General features: G+C 33.5%; 1 protein-coding gene across 3 annotated transcripts; it reads left to right on the forward strand.

Annotated features, from left to right (window-relative positions):
• The first annotated feature begins 3968 nt into the window (after positions 1-3968).
• Positions 3969-17217, forward strand: LOC101215355 (phototropin-2). 3 transcript variants are annotated; one of them, XM_011658599.2, is made up of 23 exons: positions 3977-4269; positions 4478-5066; positions 5925-6107; positions 6511-6602; positions 6674-6932; positions 7128-7341; positions 7870-7940; positions 8262-8368; positions 8596-8645; positions 8745-8849; positions 8984-9043; positions 10268-10357; positions 10803-10879; positions 11457-11541; positions 11912-11992; positions 12289-12392; positions 12843-12892; positions 13893-13999; positions 14499-14621; positions 14948-14999; positions 15462-15574; positions 16374-16514; positions 16695-17217. In XM_011658599.2, exons 2-23 carry the CDS (start codon positions 4579-4581, stop codon positions 16806-16808), a joined length of 2766 nt encoding a protein of 921 aa, XP_011656901.1. In that variant the 5' UTR covers positions 3977-4269; positions 4478-4578; the 3' UTR covers positions 16809-17217. The 3 variants fall into 3 exon arrangements, 2 of the variants coding, with proteins under 2 accessions (XP_011656901.1, XP_004140063.1); XM_004140015.3 differs by having other exon boundaries at positions 4543-5066; XR_969732.2 differs by lacking the exon at positions 16695-17217 and having other exon boundaries at positions 3969-4269; positions 4543-5066; positions 14499-14626; positions 16374-16520.
• The last annotated feature ends 263 nt before the right edge of the window (positions 17218-17480 follow it).

Raw genomic sequence — 17480 nt, forward strand, 5'->3', positions numbered from 1 at the left:
GAAGAAAGCGATTTATATGTTGGTTGTGAACAATAGTTTTGAATTTGTTACAGTTATGTCCAACTGCACACCATTTGATATGTGATGCAAAGATCTGTTGTGTTCATGGTATTTACGTGCTTGTGTGTTAAAAAATGTGATATTTGGATTGTTCATAAATTTACGGATACATACCAGTGTGTCGTGGACATTGTTAAAAATGATCACATGCAAGCAATATCCTGGATTGTTTCTGAGTGTACGAAGTCATTTTTTAAAATGAATGACAAGACTTCATGTCGCTCTTCTGATGTTATTAATTACATGAAGATTAATCACGGGGTAAATGTAAGTTATGATAAGCCCTGAAGAGGAAGTGAGATTGCATAGAATTCCATTAGGGGTACCCCAGAGGACTCGTGTGCAATGTTGGCGGCATTCACATATTAAAGTGCAATGAGTTGAGATATTTGTAAACAAAAGAGATGGACTCCTTTTATAGGCTTGGAGCCACCCAGATTCTTATAAAATAACCATTGCGGGATTCTCACATCCCACATCTTACAAAACCCTACAAATTTCACATTTGCAAGATGTTTGAAGAATCCACATCATTCGTTGTCTTTACCGACAATCATAATTCTAAACTTAGAGAATTATAAATAATAACTCCACCATAAAGAGTAAGCCACTTGGAATGCCACTAAAAGCCGAATAAAGCAGGTATATTGCTTATGTAAAGTATATTTCTAAATATTTATATATTTACAACATGAGTAATTTGTTTTGATACACTCCCTATGCATTTTGGTTCCATTATAATAACTTGTATTTTTACAAGTTATCAAGATCCAATCCAATAACTAAATGAAGAATTCTTTCATTCCGAGACATTGTATACACGAGATCAAATGAATTAAAGGTAGAATTTTTTAATTCTGTGGCATCTCAATGCAACTAAGGCCCAAGATCATGTATTATGATCTACACGATTGTTTAAATTTGAAAGCCATCATTTAAAAAAAACAATACAACCCAACAACCTAACTCAATCCATATTTTAAGGGTTGGGTTGGTAATACAATTCGAATTATTTGAGTTGCCAATGATGGAATACGAGACATGCGCAACAGAATTAAGAACCAATTCTACTCTAATTACAACCAAACGATTTAGTGATTAACATGCATCAACTATGTTAATTAAACAAAATAAGGGTTAATAAAAAACGTACCTTTGAAGCTTATCAAAATCCTCAAGATCTCCTCACAAACTCGAATCGAAGACCACCACAAGTGTTGACCTGCTATTCTCTAAACTTAGAATCGAGTTGTGGGACCCGTTAAGTGAAGGAAATAAGAAAGATATATGGAAACTTGAGGTGGAAATTTAGGGTTGATATTTTGGAAGAGAGAAACTTTTTTCTTTAAATAATTTTTTAAGTCAAACTTATACAAAATGGTAAAAGTTTTATCCAAAACGGAAAAGGTTCTTATTTATAACTTAATTACATGAAAAAATGCACGTAATTAGTTCATAACATCTTAACAACTAACATTCCACAAAGTATTAGTGGAACTTACTAGACTAGGTGTCTACCTTCCACTAAATTTCATAATAAACCATAATTAGGAGTAGGATTTATAGTTTGTTTAGTTTCATTTGAAATTACATGTATCCCTAAAAAGATAGGAAGATATAATAAGATTATACAAATTGAAGGATACATAAGGTAGATAATTTAAGTTCCCACATCATAGTAAGTATGAATTCAATTTAGAGTGGTACCTCTCAAAGTCTTCCACATCTCGTATTTGTAAAAGTTAATAAAAACAAAATAGAAAAGTTGGTTTATGTGAGCCACACTACCACTGAGCCCACCTTCAGTTTATGAAATATTTTCATTTCAACGTCTGCCCACACCTACCATGTGTTGGATATGTACATTCATAAATCAACATATAATGACTTGTTACTAGTTACATGTAGCCCTATCACATTATGCCATCTGTGTCATCGGTTTTTATTAACATTATAAATAATGTGTATTGTCCTTGAAAGGAAGATGGGTTAATTAGAATAGAGAAAGTGGAAACAATTTAAATGTTAGTGAATGGAAAAATGAATGAGATGAGATGAGATGAGATGAGATGAAAGGTGTATGTGATGAGAGAGCTTATTTATTTGAGTGAATGGAAAAAGGAGTAAGAGTGAGAGGCAGTGCACCACATGTGAAACAAGTGGGCGGAGGTCTCCCACTCTTTCTAATATAAATTAATAACCACACATCCTTTCCTTTCTATTTCTCTCTTCGGGTTTTATCCTCTCAAACCAACTCCACCCATTGCTTCCCTCTTCGAGCCATATATGCTTTACAAATACAATGACAAACTTTTTTTTTTCTTAAATAGAGTAAAATTGACAAGCAACAACGTGTTAAACATTTCTACAAAAACAACTATGAGATAACATCAAAATTTTTAATTCTCAATATAAATAAATATAACAAACCTATCAAATATTTTTGATTTGGATAACAAAATAAAAAAGTCCATGAAGTTGGCTATTTTTAAAAATATTTCAGGTTTGTTCTTCAATTTCATTGTTTTTCTTTCCATGTGATGGAAGCCTATAAATACATTTAAGAAGAAACAACAAAGGGGAGAGGAATAGAGAATAGTGCAAACACGATACCCATATATATATCCTCTTAGACATACAAATTACCTTCCTTTTCCAAGTCCAAAACTTTGTCAACCAGAGATTGCTTCTACAAACCAAGAAATTGGAAGTTGTAGTCATCCTTCTCTATTGTTGTTTACATTTGCACACATTGTTCATACGGTTTGTATTAGATACTGGAGATTATAACAAGTCCTATCATCAATACAAGCGTACCATTCTTTTATCCATCTATGTCTTTTAATAACTATGAATTAACTATGATTCAACAAAACCATGGTTGGTTAACTAATAAATTCTCCCTACATTTCTCACTGAAATTATTCTCCACATGCATTCTCTAATCGGGATTCCTAAGAATTAGAACTCACACTTGTAATTATTTAAGAAATCCAATATTATGTGGTGTGTATTGTTTAAGGTTCATTCAGAAATTTAAGATGGTGATGTGGATCATAATCCCACCATTGGGGATTGATAGAGAAAATCGTGAAGGTTGAAATCTACAAGGATAAGTTCTAATTCTCTCAATTTCCAACCACGTTAGCAACATGCTTAAGTTTAGAATCTAATGTGAATGTTTATCCTCTGTTAAAGTATATTTTAGATACTGTTTTTGTTAAAGAAAAAAATGTTTTACACATTGCAGGAAGATCACACGTTCTTCATAAAAATTGGATTCCCTTCACATCATTAGTTGGCCTAGTACTCAATATGGCCCAAATTTATATAAAAACAATGTTGAGCTTAAGAATACTTAGTTGCAAGCTTCCCATGTTTAAACCACAAAAATTACATATATTTTTAATCATCTTTTTAAAAAAGTAAAAAATAGACACGTGTGAACTTTTAATGCACAAGACTGAACCTAAGTTTTTTTTTTTCCAAATAATTGGGGTTTGTATTTCAAATATATATTTGTATATTTATTACATGTGTGTTTCGATAGAGGCCCTAAACTTGTTTCACAAATAAAAAAAAAATCAATATTTAATTGACTAAAGATATTTTTGAAATAATTCGTTTTGTTTTATCATATAATCAACAATCAGGAAGATGTCCAAGCAACGGAAAAGCTAATAAGCAAAGCTGTTAGAATTATTGTAATGAAGAAACTGGGAGGTTCAATTTTTCAAAGATTAGTACGTGGAGAAACTTGTTTCATGCGGTCCTGGAGCCTCTTTGGCCTCATATATCTTCAGTCCAAATCTTTCCCTTTATTTTACTTTATTTCATTTTGTTTTTCTCTCGTGGCGAAATCTGATAAAGAGACAAGACTATGGATAAACCGAGCCAAATCAACGGCCATCCTCAGATTTGCTCCATTTTACATGGGGTATGCAATACGGTTGGGTGGGAGGCATATTTATTGGCCATTTGGGACTTTATCCTCAACTGCCATCCCCTACTGCACACCACCTGTTCGATCAACGCAGCTTTTCTCTCTCAAAATTTCACTCTGACAGCTTTTGAAACAGTTTCTGGGTTTACATAATTCAGTTGAAAGCCTCTCTGTTGTACAAAATTCCTATTTCTGGGAGCTTCTGCTTCTGCTTCGGCTTCGGCTTTACTTTGTATTTCCCTTTTCAGTATAATTGAATCATGCAGGTATTGCCCTTTGGCTTCCTAATTGTCTGCAACTCTCTTCTGCATTTTCTGTATATATATATATATATATATATATATATTTTGCATGCTTGGTTTGTTGGGAAGATGAATTCTTCTTTCTGTTTTCATTTCTTAGTCTCTTTTGCATTTGGCTTTCCTAAGCCTTTCCATTGTCAAGTTCTGTTTTTGACCTCTAATATTGTGTCAGATTTCTCAGCCTTTTTGAGTATCTTGGTGACGTCCCAGTAGTATTAATTTGACATTACTTGGTAGGCTGTTCTGTTCACAAACTAAAAAGAGACGTTGGTAATGGAGGAGAAGCAAGGTATGAGCACTACCAAGCCTACCGACAAATGGATGGCATTTGACAGCGAATCGAACACAACAAACACTCCTGGAAATGAATCAAAAGAAGACAAAAAAAGCTTGCAATCTTCTTCCAGAGTATCAAAAGAAGCAAACATAGCAGAAAGGGCAGCGGAGTGGGGACTGGTGGTGGAGACAAACGTGGAAGAAGGCAGTTTCAAGGCCATTGTGGGGAGAGCATCTGGGGAAGGAGGGGGCAGCAAAAGATCATCAGAGAAAATCAGTGGTTCAGGAAGAACTTCAAGCTTTAGCAATGAAACCTCTGGAGTTTTTCCAAGAGTATCACAAGAGTTGAAGGATGCTTTAGCTTCTTTGGAACAGACATTTGTGGTCTCTGATGCCACAAAACCAGACTGCCCCATCGTGTATGCGAGCAGTGGCTTCTTTGGCATGACTGGTTATGCTTCAGAGGAGGTCATTGGAAGGAACTGGTAAGATGAATTCGCTTAAAAGAAGAGAATAAAATAAAAGAAAGGATCTTTTTGGAGTAAAAGCTGTCTGATATTTAAAGGCAAACCAAGAGACATAGAATTCTGGGTCAAACAGTAGAAGGCAAAAAAGATACCCAATAAAGATGTTCATTTATAATTATTTACTTATTTTCGGAAAACGTTAACCCATGTTGCCTGCTCTCTTAACAGCAAAATGCAGAGAGTGGTAGTATCACTTGGTATTTCTTTTTAAAACCTTTTTTTCTAATTAATACAAAAAAACAAAATTTTGCTTTTTTATTAAGTGGGTGATAAATTTCTTATTATCTGGGAATTATTCAAAGTCAACATGAGTTTCATGTGTAGTTCCCATTGAATTGATAATAAACTTTTATAAACAAGAACAGAAAAAGAAAAAAAAAAAAAAAAAGAATAATAAACAGATGCTCAAAAGTAGGCCTCCTGATAAGAAGTTTAAAATTTTGACAAGCTAGTCATGGAATCATTCGAAAGAAGCACAGAAATAGCTTTAGATTTTCCAAACAAACACTAAAAAGTTCAATTGCAGACGTAATGTGGAATACCCAGATGCATCTTGCTTGAATTTTCTACGTTGCTATTCCTAGTTTTTTTATGGAGCATGAGCTGGGTGTGGGTACTGGTCGAATAACCAGTTTTCCAAATATTGGGTGTAATGCTAAATGCATTGCATATTCAAGATGTCTGGAAGCCTGGATTTCAAATGGGGCACAGTAAAATGAAAGTTATCTGGAAGCGAAGCTCTAAATTTCATACTTGGGTGCTGACGGACTGTTGGTGTTTTCTTATTCTTCTTCTGTTTTCTGTATTGGATGGCAGCCGTTTTCTTCAGGGATCAGAGACAGACCAGAAAGAAGTCGACAAAATTCGATATGCAGTGAAAAACGGCAAAAGCTACTGCGGAAGGCTTTTGAACTACAAGAAGAATGGCACTCCTTTCTGGAATCTTCTGACAGTCACGCCTATCAAGGATGACAATGGCAACACTATCAAATTTATTGGGTTTGATTTCTTCTTTGTCTTTTGACTCTTGATGATTCATGCTATAAAATGATCGGGATTTTCTTGGTTTCCTTGGGTTCTCCCTCAGTTTTTAATGGTGCTGTGTAAAGTTTAAATTAACTGACTTGCTGTTTCTTCTACGTAAGAAAAGAGTAGTCTAAACTTGTTTTTGAAAGCTTTCTTGGTTACTGCACCTGTGCCGTCATGCCATGAAGTATTTTGTTTCAAACTGTTACGGGTCATGCTTATGCTTTTGCTGTGCCTGAATTTGCATAATCATAATAATAAAACTTGGACCTTCTAAAATGCAATGGGAATAAAGAGTCATGCATGCCCACAAGATTCTGAGTGCAGTAAAGTGTGATGAACTAAGAAATTGAAGAATGGTATTTTTCTTTGGCAGAATGCAGGTAGAAGTAAGCAAGTACACAGAAGGCATAAATGATAAAGCGTTACGACCGAACGGGTTGCCAAAGTCATTAATCCGCTATGATGGTAACTGATCCTTCAAATTTCTATGGAATGTGATGCTACCTTCACCTTAATTTTCACTCTTGATGTTTCAGCTCGCCAGAAGGAAAAGGCAATGGTTTCCATCACAGAGGTTGTTCAGACTGTGAAGAATCCTCGATCTCATGGTCGAGCTATGAGTCATGACACTACCAGAAAAAAAGAAGATTTTGAAAAGTTCAATCTTGACTATGTTCTTCCAAAACCAGTTGAAGCTGCAACTAATACACCGGGTAGACATACTCCTCTACATGACCTCAAAGATGATGGGTTAGGCAAAAAACCTAGGCTATCGAGTCGAGTTTCTTTAATGGGGTGAGTTATTCATACAGGATTGATGATTGTTTCACTGTGTTGATGCCCTTAGCAGTTGAAGATTTAATTTCTTTGGAACCTTCAATTGGTTCTTTACTTCATAACTTCACAGACTAACTGGTTGGCCAATATCCCTTGTAAATATCGCTTTGTAGTACTTGATTTCAGGATATTCTTTGTTATGCTTTATTACAGTTTCAAAGGGAAATCTCTAAGCAGTGCAAGGAAGCTTGAAGTAACAGACTTCGAACCAGAAATTTTGATGACCGACGAAATAGAACGGTCTGATAGTTGGGATCGTGCTGAAAGAGAAAAGGATATTCGCCAAGGAATTGATTTAGCTACCACGTTGGAGCGAATTGAGAAAAATTTTGTTATTACTGATCCAAGACTTCCTGATAATCCAATTGTAAGGCCACTCTCTCTTACTGTACGAGAGGTTATAATATAACTGGATTTGATAGCGTTGATTGAAGATGAATTTGTTAATCATAGATGTGGAAGAATATTTAGTTAATCATGGAAAAGCAAAAATTTGTTCATAATGTATATCTAGTATTTTGTTATTTCTTTTGGGGCAATTAACACGTGTTGGTTCCTTTTAAACAAACCAAATATGTTATGAATCTTACTGAAGAAAATTATTCAGTCATGAAAATTACTCAATGGTTCTTGTAAAATTTTCCCTCTAACTTAGAAATCATATCTCAACAAATATGTATTTGATATGAACTGCTGCTAACATAGTGCATCTCTGACTAACTGAATCATGCCTCATTATCTTTCTTAATCAATGTACTAGGAAGTTTGCATAATCTCTGGTCATGTTTAAACTGCTTAGTGTAATATAGCTTGCAAATATGGAATCTTAGGTTTCTGGTTAGTGCAGTAGATGAAAAGCAATGCTCCTTAAAAATAACTCTACTCTTGTATGCAGATATTTGCGTCAGACAGCTTTCTTGAATTGACGGAATATACACGTGAAGAAATTTTGGGACGAAACTGTCGGTAGGGACATCATCACATATTTGATTCGTTATTTATTTATTTATTTTATTCTTATTTGGTTTTGGAATAAAAAGTATTTTAGTGTTTATTTTCTACTTCAAATCAAGAGTCAGAAAGTTATCATTCTGTACCTTGCTCGACATGAGTGAAATAAACTTCATAATTTTCAAGATAAATGTGCTGAAGTATAGAATCAGCAGTGAACAATTTACTACATTATATCTAGTTAATTCGTTCTTACTGTAATATTTTGTCAAATGAACTTTATCCGAAAAGTTTTATTTCACAATATATGTAGTACATTTCTCATTTATCCCACAGGTTCCTTCAAGGACCTGAAACAGACCAAGAAACTGTCTCAAAGATAAGGGATGCCATTAGGGAACAAAGAGAAATAACTGTTCAGTTGATCAACTATACCAAGACTGGTAAGCAGATTCTGTGATGTTACGATGATGAATCAACTGTAATGAGTTTTTCTTGTCAATGTTACTGCCGTTTTTGAAGTAAGTTTGAATGCTCATAAATTGATGTACATTTTTTTGAAAGTTCGAGTTGATGTTGTGCGTTTAGAAGTAGATTTGAACTTTGAAACCTTTTGCATTACACCATTTAGCAGCAGTTTGTAAAATGTACCTGATTTTATGAATTACAGGTAAAAAGTTCTGGAACTTGTTCCACTTGCAACCAATGCGTGATGAAACGGTAACTATTAGAACCTTCTTCTGGATCATCATTTGATAGTGAATTTCAAATTGTCATATTGCAAATTCTATCCCAATTAACATTTTATAATATGTATAGGGAGAGCTTCAGTATTTCATTGGTGTTCAACTAGATGGAAGTGGGCACGTGGAACCTTTGCAAAACCGTCTTTCCGAGACAGCAGAGCTGCAAAGTGCCAAGCTGGTATAGGTCCTTTTTTTACCCTTTTTTTTGTTAAAAATTTTTAAATATTGAGTAAGGTATTTCTTTTGCTCTATGTTTGAGTATCAGCATCTGATAATTTTTTTATCATTTGTTTATCTTATTCCTATTATTAGGTTAAAGCCACTGCAGAAAATGTCGATGAGGCTGTCCGTGAACTTCCCGATGCCAACTTGGTAAGGTATTTCTTTTGCTCTATGTTTGAATTTGACAGAACTAACTAATGTATACGTATCTATGTATGTATGTACGTATGTGTGTATGTGTGTATGGAAAATTGTCAAAAATAGCAAAATCGACAAAATATTTAGAAAAATCGATGTACTATTGCAAGACTTTGACCATAAACTGACCAAAATCGACAGTTTATTTATTTTTTCTTTCCTCGAATCCTATTTTTCTCTTATTTTCTCATTTATACTGAAAAAATGTGATCATCTTTTTTATTTTTTAAAATAAATGTACTAAAAAAAATTAAATTGGTTGGAGATAATAACTTTGAATTTAATTTTAGTTTATAAACAAGAAATTATTTATTTACCATTCACTAAAATGTGTATATTATTAAAATAATATAAATAAAACATGGCAAAATGGACAAACCTAAACCTTCAAATTATTAATTTTTATTGTGATTGGCTTCATTTTATTGCCTACTTTATACTTTATTTATATCATTTGGTTACTAAGCTTCAATTTAAACAAACCTAGTAGTTTTCAAATTTTGAATGAATTATTTAATAGTTAAATATATATATATATATATATATATATATATATATATATATATATTGATTTGGATAATGTAAATCATCTACTCCATATCAAACTTTAATTTACATAAAATTTTATTCTTTTCATTTTTTAAATCCTTCATTTAAAAACCTTAATTTAAACTATTTTTATTATTTTGTACTAATTATTTAATAACAACACATTTTGTTCTAAATTTTTATTTGGAAAGGGTTGATTACCTACCTAATTTCATAGATTATTATTATTATTATTTTTTGACGATCTTATATGTTAATTTAAATGAAACTACTGCTTTATTTTTTAGTCGAATTAATTTTTTATAAACTAAAAAATATATGTTTTTATTAGGATCTATTTGATTACCCACTTTTAATTTAAACCAAAATATCATTTATTTTTCTATCTTGTTAATCATTTTAATAACGGTCTAGTAGCTAAAACATTACTATTATTATTATTATTATTATTATGATTTGAGTAGATATACCTACTGAATTTCAAGTATTAATTTGAACTAAAATATTATTATTTTTATTTAGTAATTTGTTAATAATTAAAAATTAATATTTATATTAATTCTTATTTTGCTAAACAAGGTATGAGTATGAAAATCTAATTTAATTATCCAACTGCTCTTGTTTCAGAGACCAGAAGATTTGTGGGCAATTCATTCTCAACCAGTCTTCCCAAGGCCTCACAAGAAGCATAGTTCTTCTTGGACTGCTATACAGAAGGTTATGCATAATTGTATTCTTTTATAATCTCTGCAAAGTTGTTGATATTTTGCCACTGCTCATTTCTTTTCTTGTTATGATCACTCAACTTTCTCAACATAAATTTGCTTCTCATGTTGCTTCCAAAGTTCTTCTCGACTTCACACTTTTGTGTTATAAGATTCTAAATCCTGTAAATAGCACTGAATCAACTCCTAGTTTCCTGATTCTTCCTAATTCTTGCCTTGGAGGAATTTTAAATTCGTCCATACATTTTATAACTAGCTTAGCAGTGTCCCTCTCTCATTATGGAGGGACTTATAGTCCACAAAAGTAGATGAGGCAATTGTGGTATCTTTAACCCATGACATTGTTTCCAGAAATATTTTCATTGGTTTTGCTTCTTGCTAAGGTTTCCTTCTCGACAATTTTATTTATTTATTTCATTAAACTTTTTTTTTTGTAGATCATAGGACGTGGTGAAAAAATTGGACTCAAACATTTTAAGCCAATTAAACCACTGGGTTGTGGAGACACTGGCAGGTAATTAGTGTAATAGTCTATTAGTACAGGCATTGTACATGATTATTTCATTTTTACTTATATAATACGTTCTAATGAAATTAATCAAATACAAATAGCTAAAATTATCTTAATCTGTTTATGCTTTACACTTATTGTAAGTTTTTTTTTAATTATTCCTGATTGCACTTTTTACTGCAATTATGTAACAATTATCACTTCTATTGTTATTATTACTATTCTGCTACCATGAAACCAATGTTCGGCAAATGAAATTGATAAGCAATAAAAAAGTTTGAAGTTAACATATTTTCTTTTAGATACCTCCTTTACGAGAATGGAGGAAGAAAATATATCTAAAGAACCACACAATATCAGCCTTTGAGAAGTAAGGCCATCATATTTATTCAGTCTATCTGAGGCTAGGACACTGCTATTTGGACTTTTCTGTTTAGCTGACAGTGTCACCTGCCATTTTTTTTATACTTTTAGAAATTATACCATCTGGTTCCTTTCGGGAATTTTGTAATTTCTGGTTTCATCAAGCCTTGTTAATTTTGCACCTCCTCTGATAACTTATGCAGCATATTTGCTGCAGTGTTCATCTGGTGGAACTTCTAGGTACAAGTGAACTTTATGCCTTGAAAGCAATGGAGAAATCAGCACTTTTGAATCGAAACAAGGTCTTATAAGAAAGCCATGGTTTGATTACTATAATACCCCCATATTTCTGCTTCATAAATTTGTTTGCAATCATAGAGTGGATTGAAAGAAATCGGTTTTTGTTAGCTTATACTTTCTTCAACGCTCTTCACAAGCTTGGTATTGTTCACGATTGCATCACGAAAACTTCATGAGTCTCAAATCACTGAGACTTATAAGATTAAGAGAGACTTTGCTCATAAACCTATCTGAAAATTGAACAGATGATTGCAGATGCTTCAGTATAATATCAGAGGGTTTTGAATGAACGCACCTACTAGTTATTTAGCATCATTTTATCACCTTGCCTCAACTTTGAAGAGTAATTTGTGATCAATTTTTTCTCTGTAGGTTCACAGAGCATGCATTGAAAGGCAAATCATTGCGCTTCTGGATCATCCTTTTCTTCCCACACTGTACACTTCATTTGAGGTTCAAACATGCCTTATTTCATATCTGTTTTCCATATTAATTCTATATGCACATTTTAGAACTAGTCTTGGTCCTTTTTACAAATGTGGAATACTTATGAATTTTGACAAGAATTCTAACTGGGAATGTACAACCATGCATGCCTTGACAATTGCAAAAAGGATTTGGTTCAAAGTCACACAGCTTATTATAATGTTAAGAGCTGTTTCCATAAGGAGATATTCTGGCATGTCATGTGCTATCTGACACTCTTGAGACAGATTTCATGGATGACTTTATTTGTGTTCTTTTTTCAGACCCCTACACACGTTTGTTTGATAACAGACTTCTGCTCTGGTGGGGAATTATTCGCATTGCTTGATAAGCAACCGATGAAAATGTTTAAAGAAGATTCTGCAAGGTACCTTTTCTATCAACACAAAAAATTTGTAACATGTTTCACCTAATAAGTTAGGAATTGGATCTATTACTTCAACTTTAAAATTTTTGGAAGTCTGCGTGATATTAAGCTCATGATATGTGACAAAAGGAACTTCGAATATCCATTATGGTTTTAACCTTATTGCTTGAAGGAGCTCTTGTGCTGTAAAATAAGGAAAAAGAGAAAATGAAGCTTTGAATTAATAGAGCACCATTTTCATTCTTTCTTCCAATAGGATAAATGAGTCTGTGAATGTGATGGAGAAGAAATTGATGAGGCCCAAACTTTAACAATGCTATATATAACGATGAATTAGTTTGTTTTTTTATCATGGATAAATATATTTTCTTAGCTCAGTCTAGCAATATGTTTCTTTCATTCAAGACATGTTGACACTGTCATCTTGTTATGGCCCATTCTCATCTTCAGGTTCTATGCGGCAGAGGTTGTCATTGGCTTGGAATATCTTCACTGTCTAGGTAACATTGTTGTTTCAGTTCATTTGATTTCATCTGACATACATACCATATTTCTTCCTATTCTTTCAAAGCTTCGAGTGGAGTTGTCTGAGAATAACATCAACTTACAGTAGATTGCTATTCAATAACATTTTGACTTCATTTATAAAGATGACACAGATTTAAAGATTCATTATTTCCCTCATCAACCCTGAATCGTTTTTCTTTTGGGTTGGTAAGGAAACATTTTGTTGGTGATATATAATTAAATTTGCCTTCAACCACCAGCTTAAGTTTTTGGATGAATTGGTGGTTTAATATGAAATCAGAGCAGGTGGTACAGGAAGGTTCTGTGTTCAAGCCCCTACATTGTCCTTTCCTCTCCAATTAAAATTGATTTCCACTTGTTGGGCCTTTCAAATATTTGAAGTCCACAAGTGAGGGGGAGTGTTGGTGATATATAATTAAATTTGCCTTCAACCACCAGCTTAAGCTTTTGGGTGAATTTGTGATTTAATACATTTCATTAAGATGGGAGAAGAATTAAAAGCGATGGAAAGACAGGATGCCTAACCAAGTTTAATCACTAATAAGGAGTGTAAGGAAAATGAAACCATCTTAGATTGATATGTATAATCACAAAAATCATGAGTAGGCCCCTGCTTCTCATAATTTTAAGCCAAGGGTCCTTGACTTCCTATGGTCCCTAAAGACACCCTACAAGGTCCTCATCTTTTCTTTCATTTTAAGTCTGCAGCTAAGTGAAATTGGACCTAAGATGATATTGCCGAATTTTGTTGCTAGCGCTTACTATTTTGGTAAGTTTAGAACTCCAAATAATTCTGGTAAACGGCTTGGGAATAATCTCCATGTTACTCATATGGGAATTAAAACATAGATTTACTGTAACTGGATACTAGTTAATCTCAATACTCATGATATGAAAAGTTTACTGTATGACAAGATAAAGTGTGCTGTTAATTCGATAAAAGCATTCAACTTCCTTTATGATTTTATGCAGGAATCATTTACCGGGATCTGAAGCCTGAAAATATTCTTCTCCAGAAAGATGGCCATGTTACGCTTGCTGACTTCGATTTATCACTTGTGACATCCTGCAAGCCGCAGGTGCATCCCAATTTCCTTATACAACCATCTTAAGACCACTTCTTTTTTAATCATATCCAAGGTTTTCATTCTTTAAGTTATAAAATGGTGTTAATTGTATGAAACAACCCTTAAGCCATGAATCATTCCATTCATGACAATAGCCACATCAAACTACTCTGGGGCATGCCATATTCTTAGTTTGGAGGCAGTGGAACTTTAGAAGGGTGGATGCATAAAATAGGCCAATTAAGTAGTTGCGCTTTTTCAAAAGAAACTCTACTAGACATCTTAGTAAATGTAAGTGTAATACAAGTGGAGTGTAGTCCACTGACATTGAGGTGAGACAAAAAATCTAATTATGAGGATTCTAGTCCATGAGCTGCTCTAAAATTCTAAACGCCTCCCCTCCTGAACAGTTACCTGGTGTTTTACTATGTGATATTGGTGTTTTACTATGCTAGTCATGTGGTCTACACTCGAGTAAACTTCCATTCTAATTGTTTTCATTGAATTTTAGATTGTGAAGTATCCATTGCTACAAGGTAGAAGGAGATCTCGAAGTCAACCACCACCAGTATTTGTTGCAGAGCCAATCACACAATCAAATTCTTTTGTTGGAACTGAAGAGTATATTGCTCCTGTATGGTGAATCCCCACTATCTGTTCAGTTACTTTATTATTAATTTTATTGGATTAATTTGTAAAATAAGGCATATTTTGCATGATGCGAAACGCTAATAAACAGTAGTATTTCAAACTCTAAAGACTGGCCGTAGGTCTAGATAATTTGGTCTTGCCATTTTATGATTTGAATTTAGATTTTCCTCAAATTTGAGAGAACATTGTGGAAAGAGACATACGTTCTTGGATATCTTTTGCAACAGAGCATGATAGTAGTTATTAGATTACATCTTCAACTACATCGAACTAGTTCTTCTCAAGTCTTTATTGGTACATCAATTTCAGGAAATTATAACAGGGGAAGGCCACAGCAGCTCTATTGATTGGTGGGCTCTTGGTAAGACGATGTGAACTAATCGAGATTATTTGCCTATTCCTCTTTGCACTTTCCCTTTCTAATTTTCTCTATAAACAAAATTGTGAATATGGCACTATAACGAATCAATCATTTTGATCAAACTACTAATGCCACAATATTCCCATGTATTTATATATATGACAACTGAAAGTTGTAATTTGTAAACATCATGAGAAATTGATCATGTTGCATAAATACATTCCTGTTGATAAGCTTTGCAATTGATTTGGTTGAATTTTAGTTTTAGCTATTTGTAAACTTCCTTCATCAATAAAATAAAAAGATATTGTTAGTTCACTACCTGTTCCCATATTTATATCATCGAATTATTATCCTCCGCATCTATTTATGTTGGACAGACTTATCTTCTTATTTTACTATTAAAATTTTTGTGATGGTTTTCTGGTTCACGACTTGAACATGGTTGTGTTTGGGATCCAGGTATATTGTTGTATGAGATGCTTTATGGTCGCACACCTTTCAGGGGAAAGAACAGGCAGAAGACTTTTGGTAACATCTTGCACAAAGATCTCACCTTCCCAAGTAGCATTCAGGTAACTTAAAGTAATACATCTCTCTGAGGTATTACTTGATGTGCTGATTTTTTCATTTAATATCGTAGTAGTTGCATTATTTCAAGTTTATAAACGCCACAAGAAGGCATCAATCATTTCTTCAGTCATCGTCAGTATAATATTCTCTTATAATTTAATCAATAATATGAAGCTAGATATTGATAAAAAATCAGTATACATACGGTTGTAAGGATCATATTAAGCCTATTATTTAGTTTAGAAAAGAGTTCAGTTTTTATTCACATTCAGTGTTCACCCAGTAGATTTTACAGTCGTGTAGCCTAAATTTACATGAGAACCATTAAAGTCTACAACACTGTTCCTAGAGAAACCGTTTTTCAATTTTGTTTTGAGGAAAGTAGGCACGAAAGAATCATTTTAAACAAGCACGTAAAGTTACTTTGGATGAAGTTTATAGACGTGCTAAAGAAGAAACTTCGAACAGCAAGAATGCTAATATACATAGTAGTCTAATTGCCATTGCCTAAATGGTTAAACAATGTCTGGGGCTCAACGAACACATAATTATTGGTCTTGTTAGAATCAGCCGTGGGTGGCCATTTATCATCCACTGGCTACTAGGCGAGCGTCCTCAAGTATTATGTTTCTTTTACAAACATCTCAAGGGCATGTTCATTATGCTGGAATTATGGTGGTGTATGGGTTCTTATTAGATCAATTCACAACTATAAAAAGGCATTGCTGGAAATTGATGCCTGTTTAATGCCATTAAACTTAAGGTTTTTTAACTGCTGTTTTCCAATTCTATTTCTTTCAGGTAAGTCTTGCAGCAAGGCAGTTGATCAATGCATTGCTACAAAGAGACCCTGCCAGACGTTTAGGATCAAGTACAGGTGCAAATGAAATCAAACAGCACCCGTTTTTCCAATCAATTAACTGGCCACTGATCCGGTGTATGGTACGGATGCTATCTACTTTCAAAACTCATATTGTGCTTGAGAGGAGCAGCTATGACGCTTAAAAAACCTGTAGCTAACATGGCTGTTGATGATCTTTCAAAGAATGTAAAAATGTTCAACTCTTTATCAACCATTAATAGAGATGACCTTAACATCTGCTTGTTTCTTTTGGTATGAAGGTCCCGCCGCCATTAGAATCACCTCTTCAACTTACTGGAAAAGATGGAACAACCAAGGCTGTAAACTGGGAAGATGATGGTGTGCTTAGCTCAATGGATATGGATTATTTCTGAAGGTTCTCACCAGAGTAAACTCAGACACGCATTGACGTGGTTAGTTTTTACCTGTTAAAGTTGGTAACTGTCTTTATGCAGGACTGGTTAGGCCTGTATAAGTTCAAGTTTGTCACCAGTGCTCAATTTGGGTTAGTCCCAGTTCTTTACTGCCATACTTGACCACGCCAATAATTGCTATTTGTTAATATGAGGCTGCCTTCTTTGTGATTAAAGTTCGGTATAACCAGAATGGGATGACAGGTGATTTGTATTTCATGTGATCATAATCCTTCTTTCATTACAAGTATTTGTATGTAGTCTTGTAAGTGTTTGTATCTAGTCTTCGTTCCTAACTACTGTCTATACCATGAAAACGAATAATAAAATTTTCCACAATAAATTAGCGGTACTTTGTTTGTTTTATCAAAATACGATTTGATTCGAATAAGCAAGATTCATCAAGACAAAACCATTGCCATCTCAAATGATGGCAAAATCTTAGGAAACCTATTTTTAGATTATGTGGTTGTCTCTTGAACTTCTTCTTCATGTCTTCTTGTAGCATTTTGAAGAAAATGGAGAATCAAATGTTATTTCTTACAAGGTGGTTGTCCAAGATTTTAAAATTATGACCAGAGAAGTCTGAACATAGTCTATTTGGTGTCAAATGCTTATAGGAATCACAACTTT

Source organism: Cucumis sativus, chromosome 6, assembly GCF_000004075.3.
Source record: "Cucumis sativus cultivar 9930 chromosome 6, Cucumber_9930_V3, whole genome shotgun sequence".
In the NCBI taxonomy this organism is placed as follows: domain Eukaryota; kingdom Viridiplantae; phylum Streptophyta; class Magnoliopsida; order Cucurbitales; family Cucurbitaceae; genus Cucumis; species Cucumis sativus.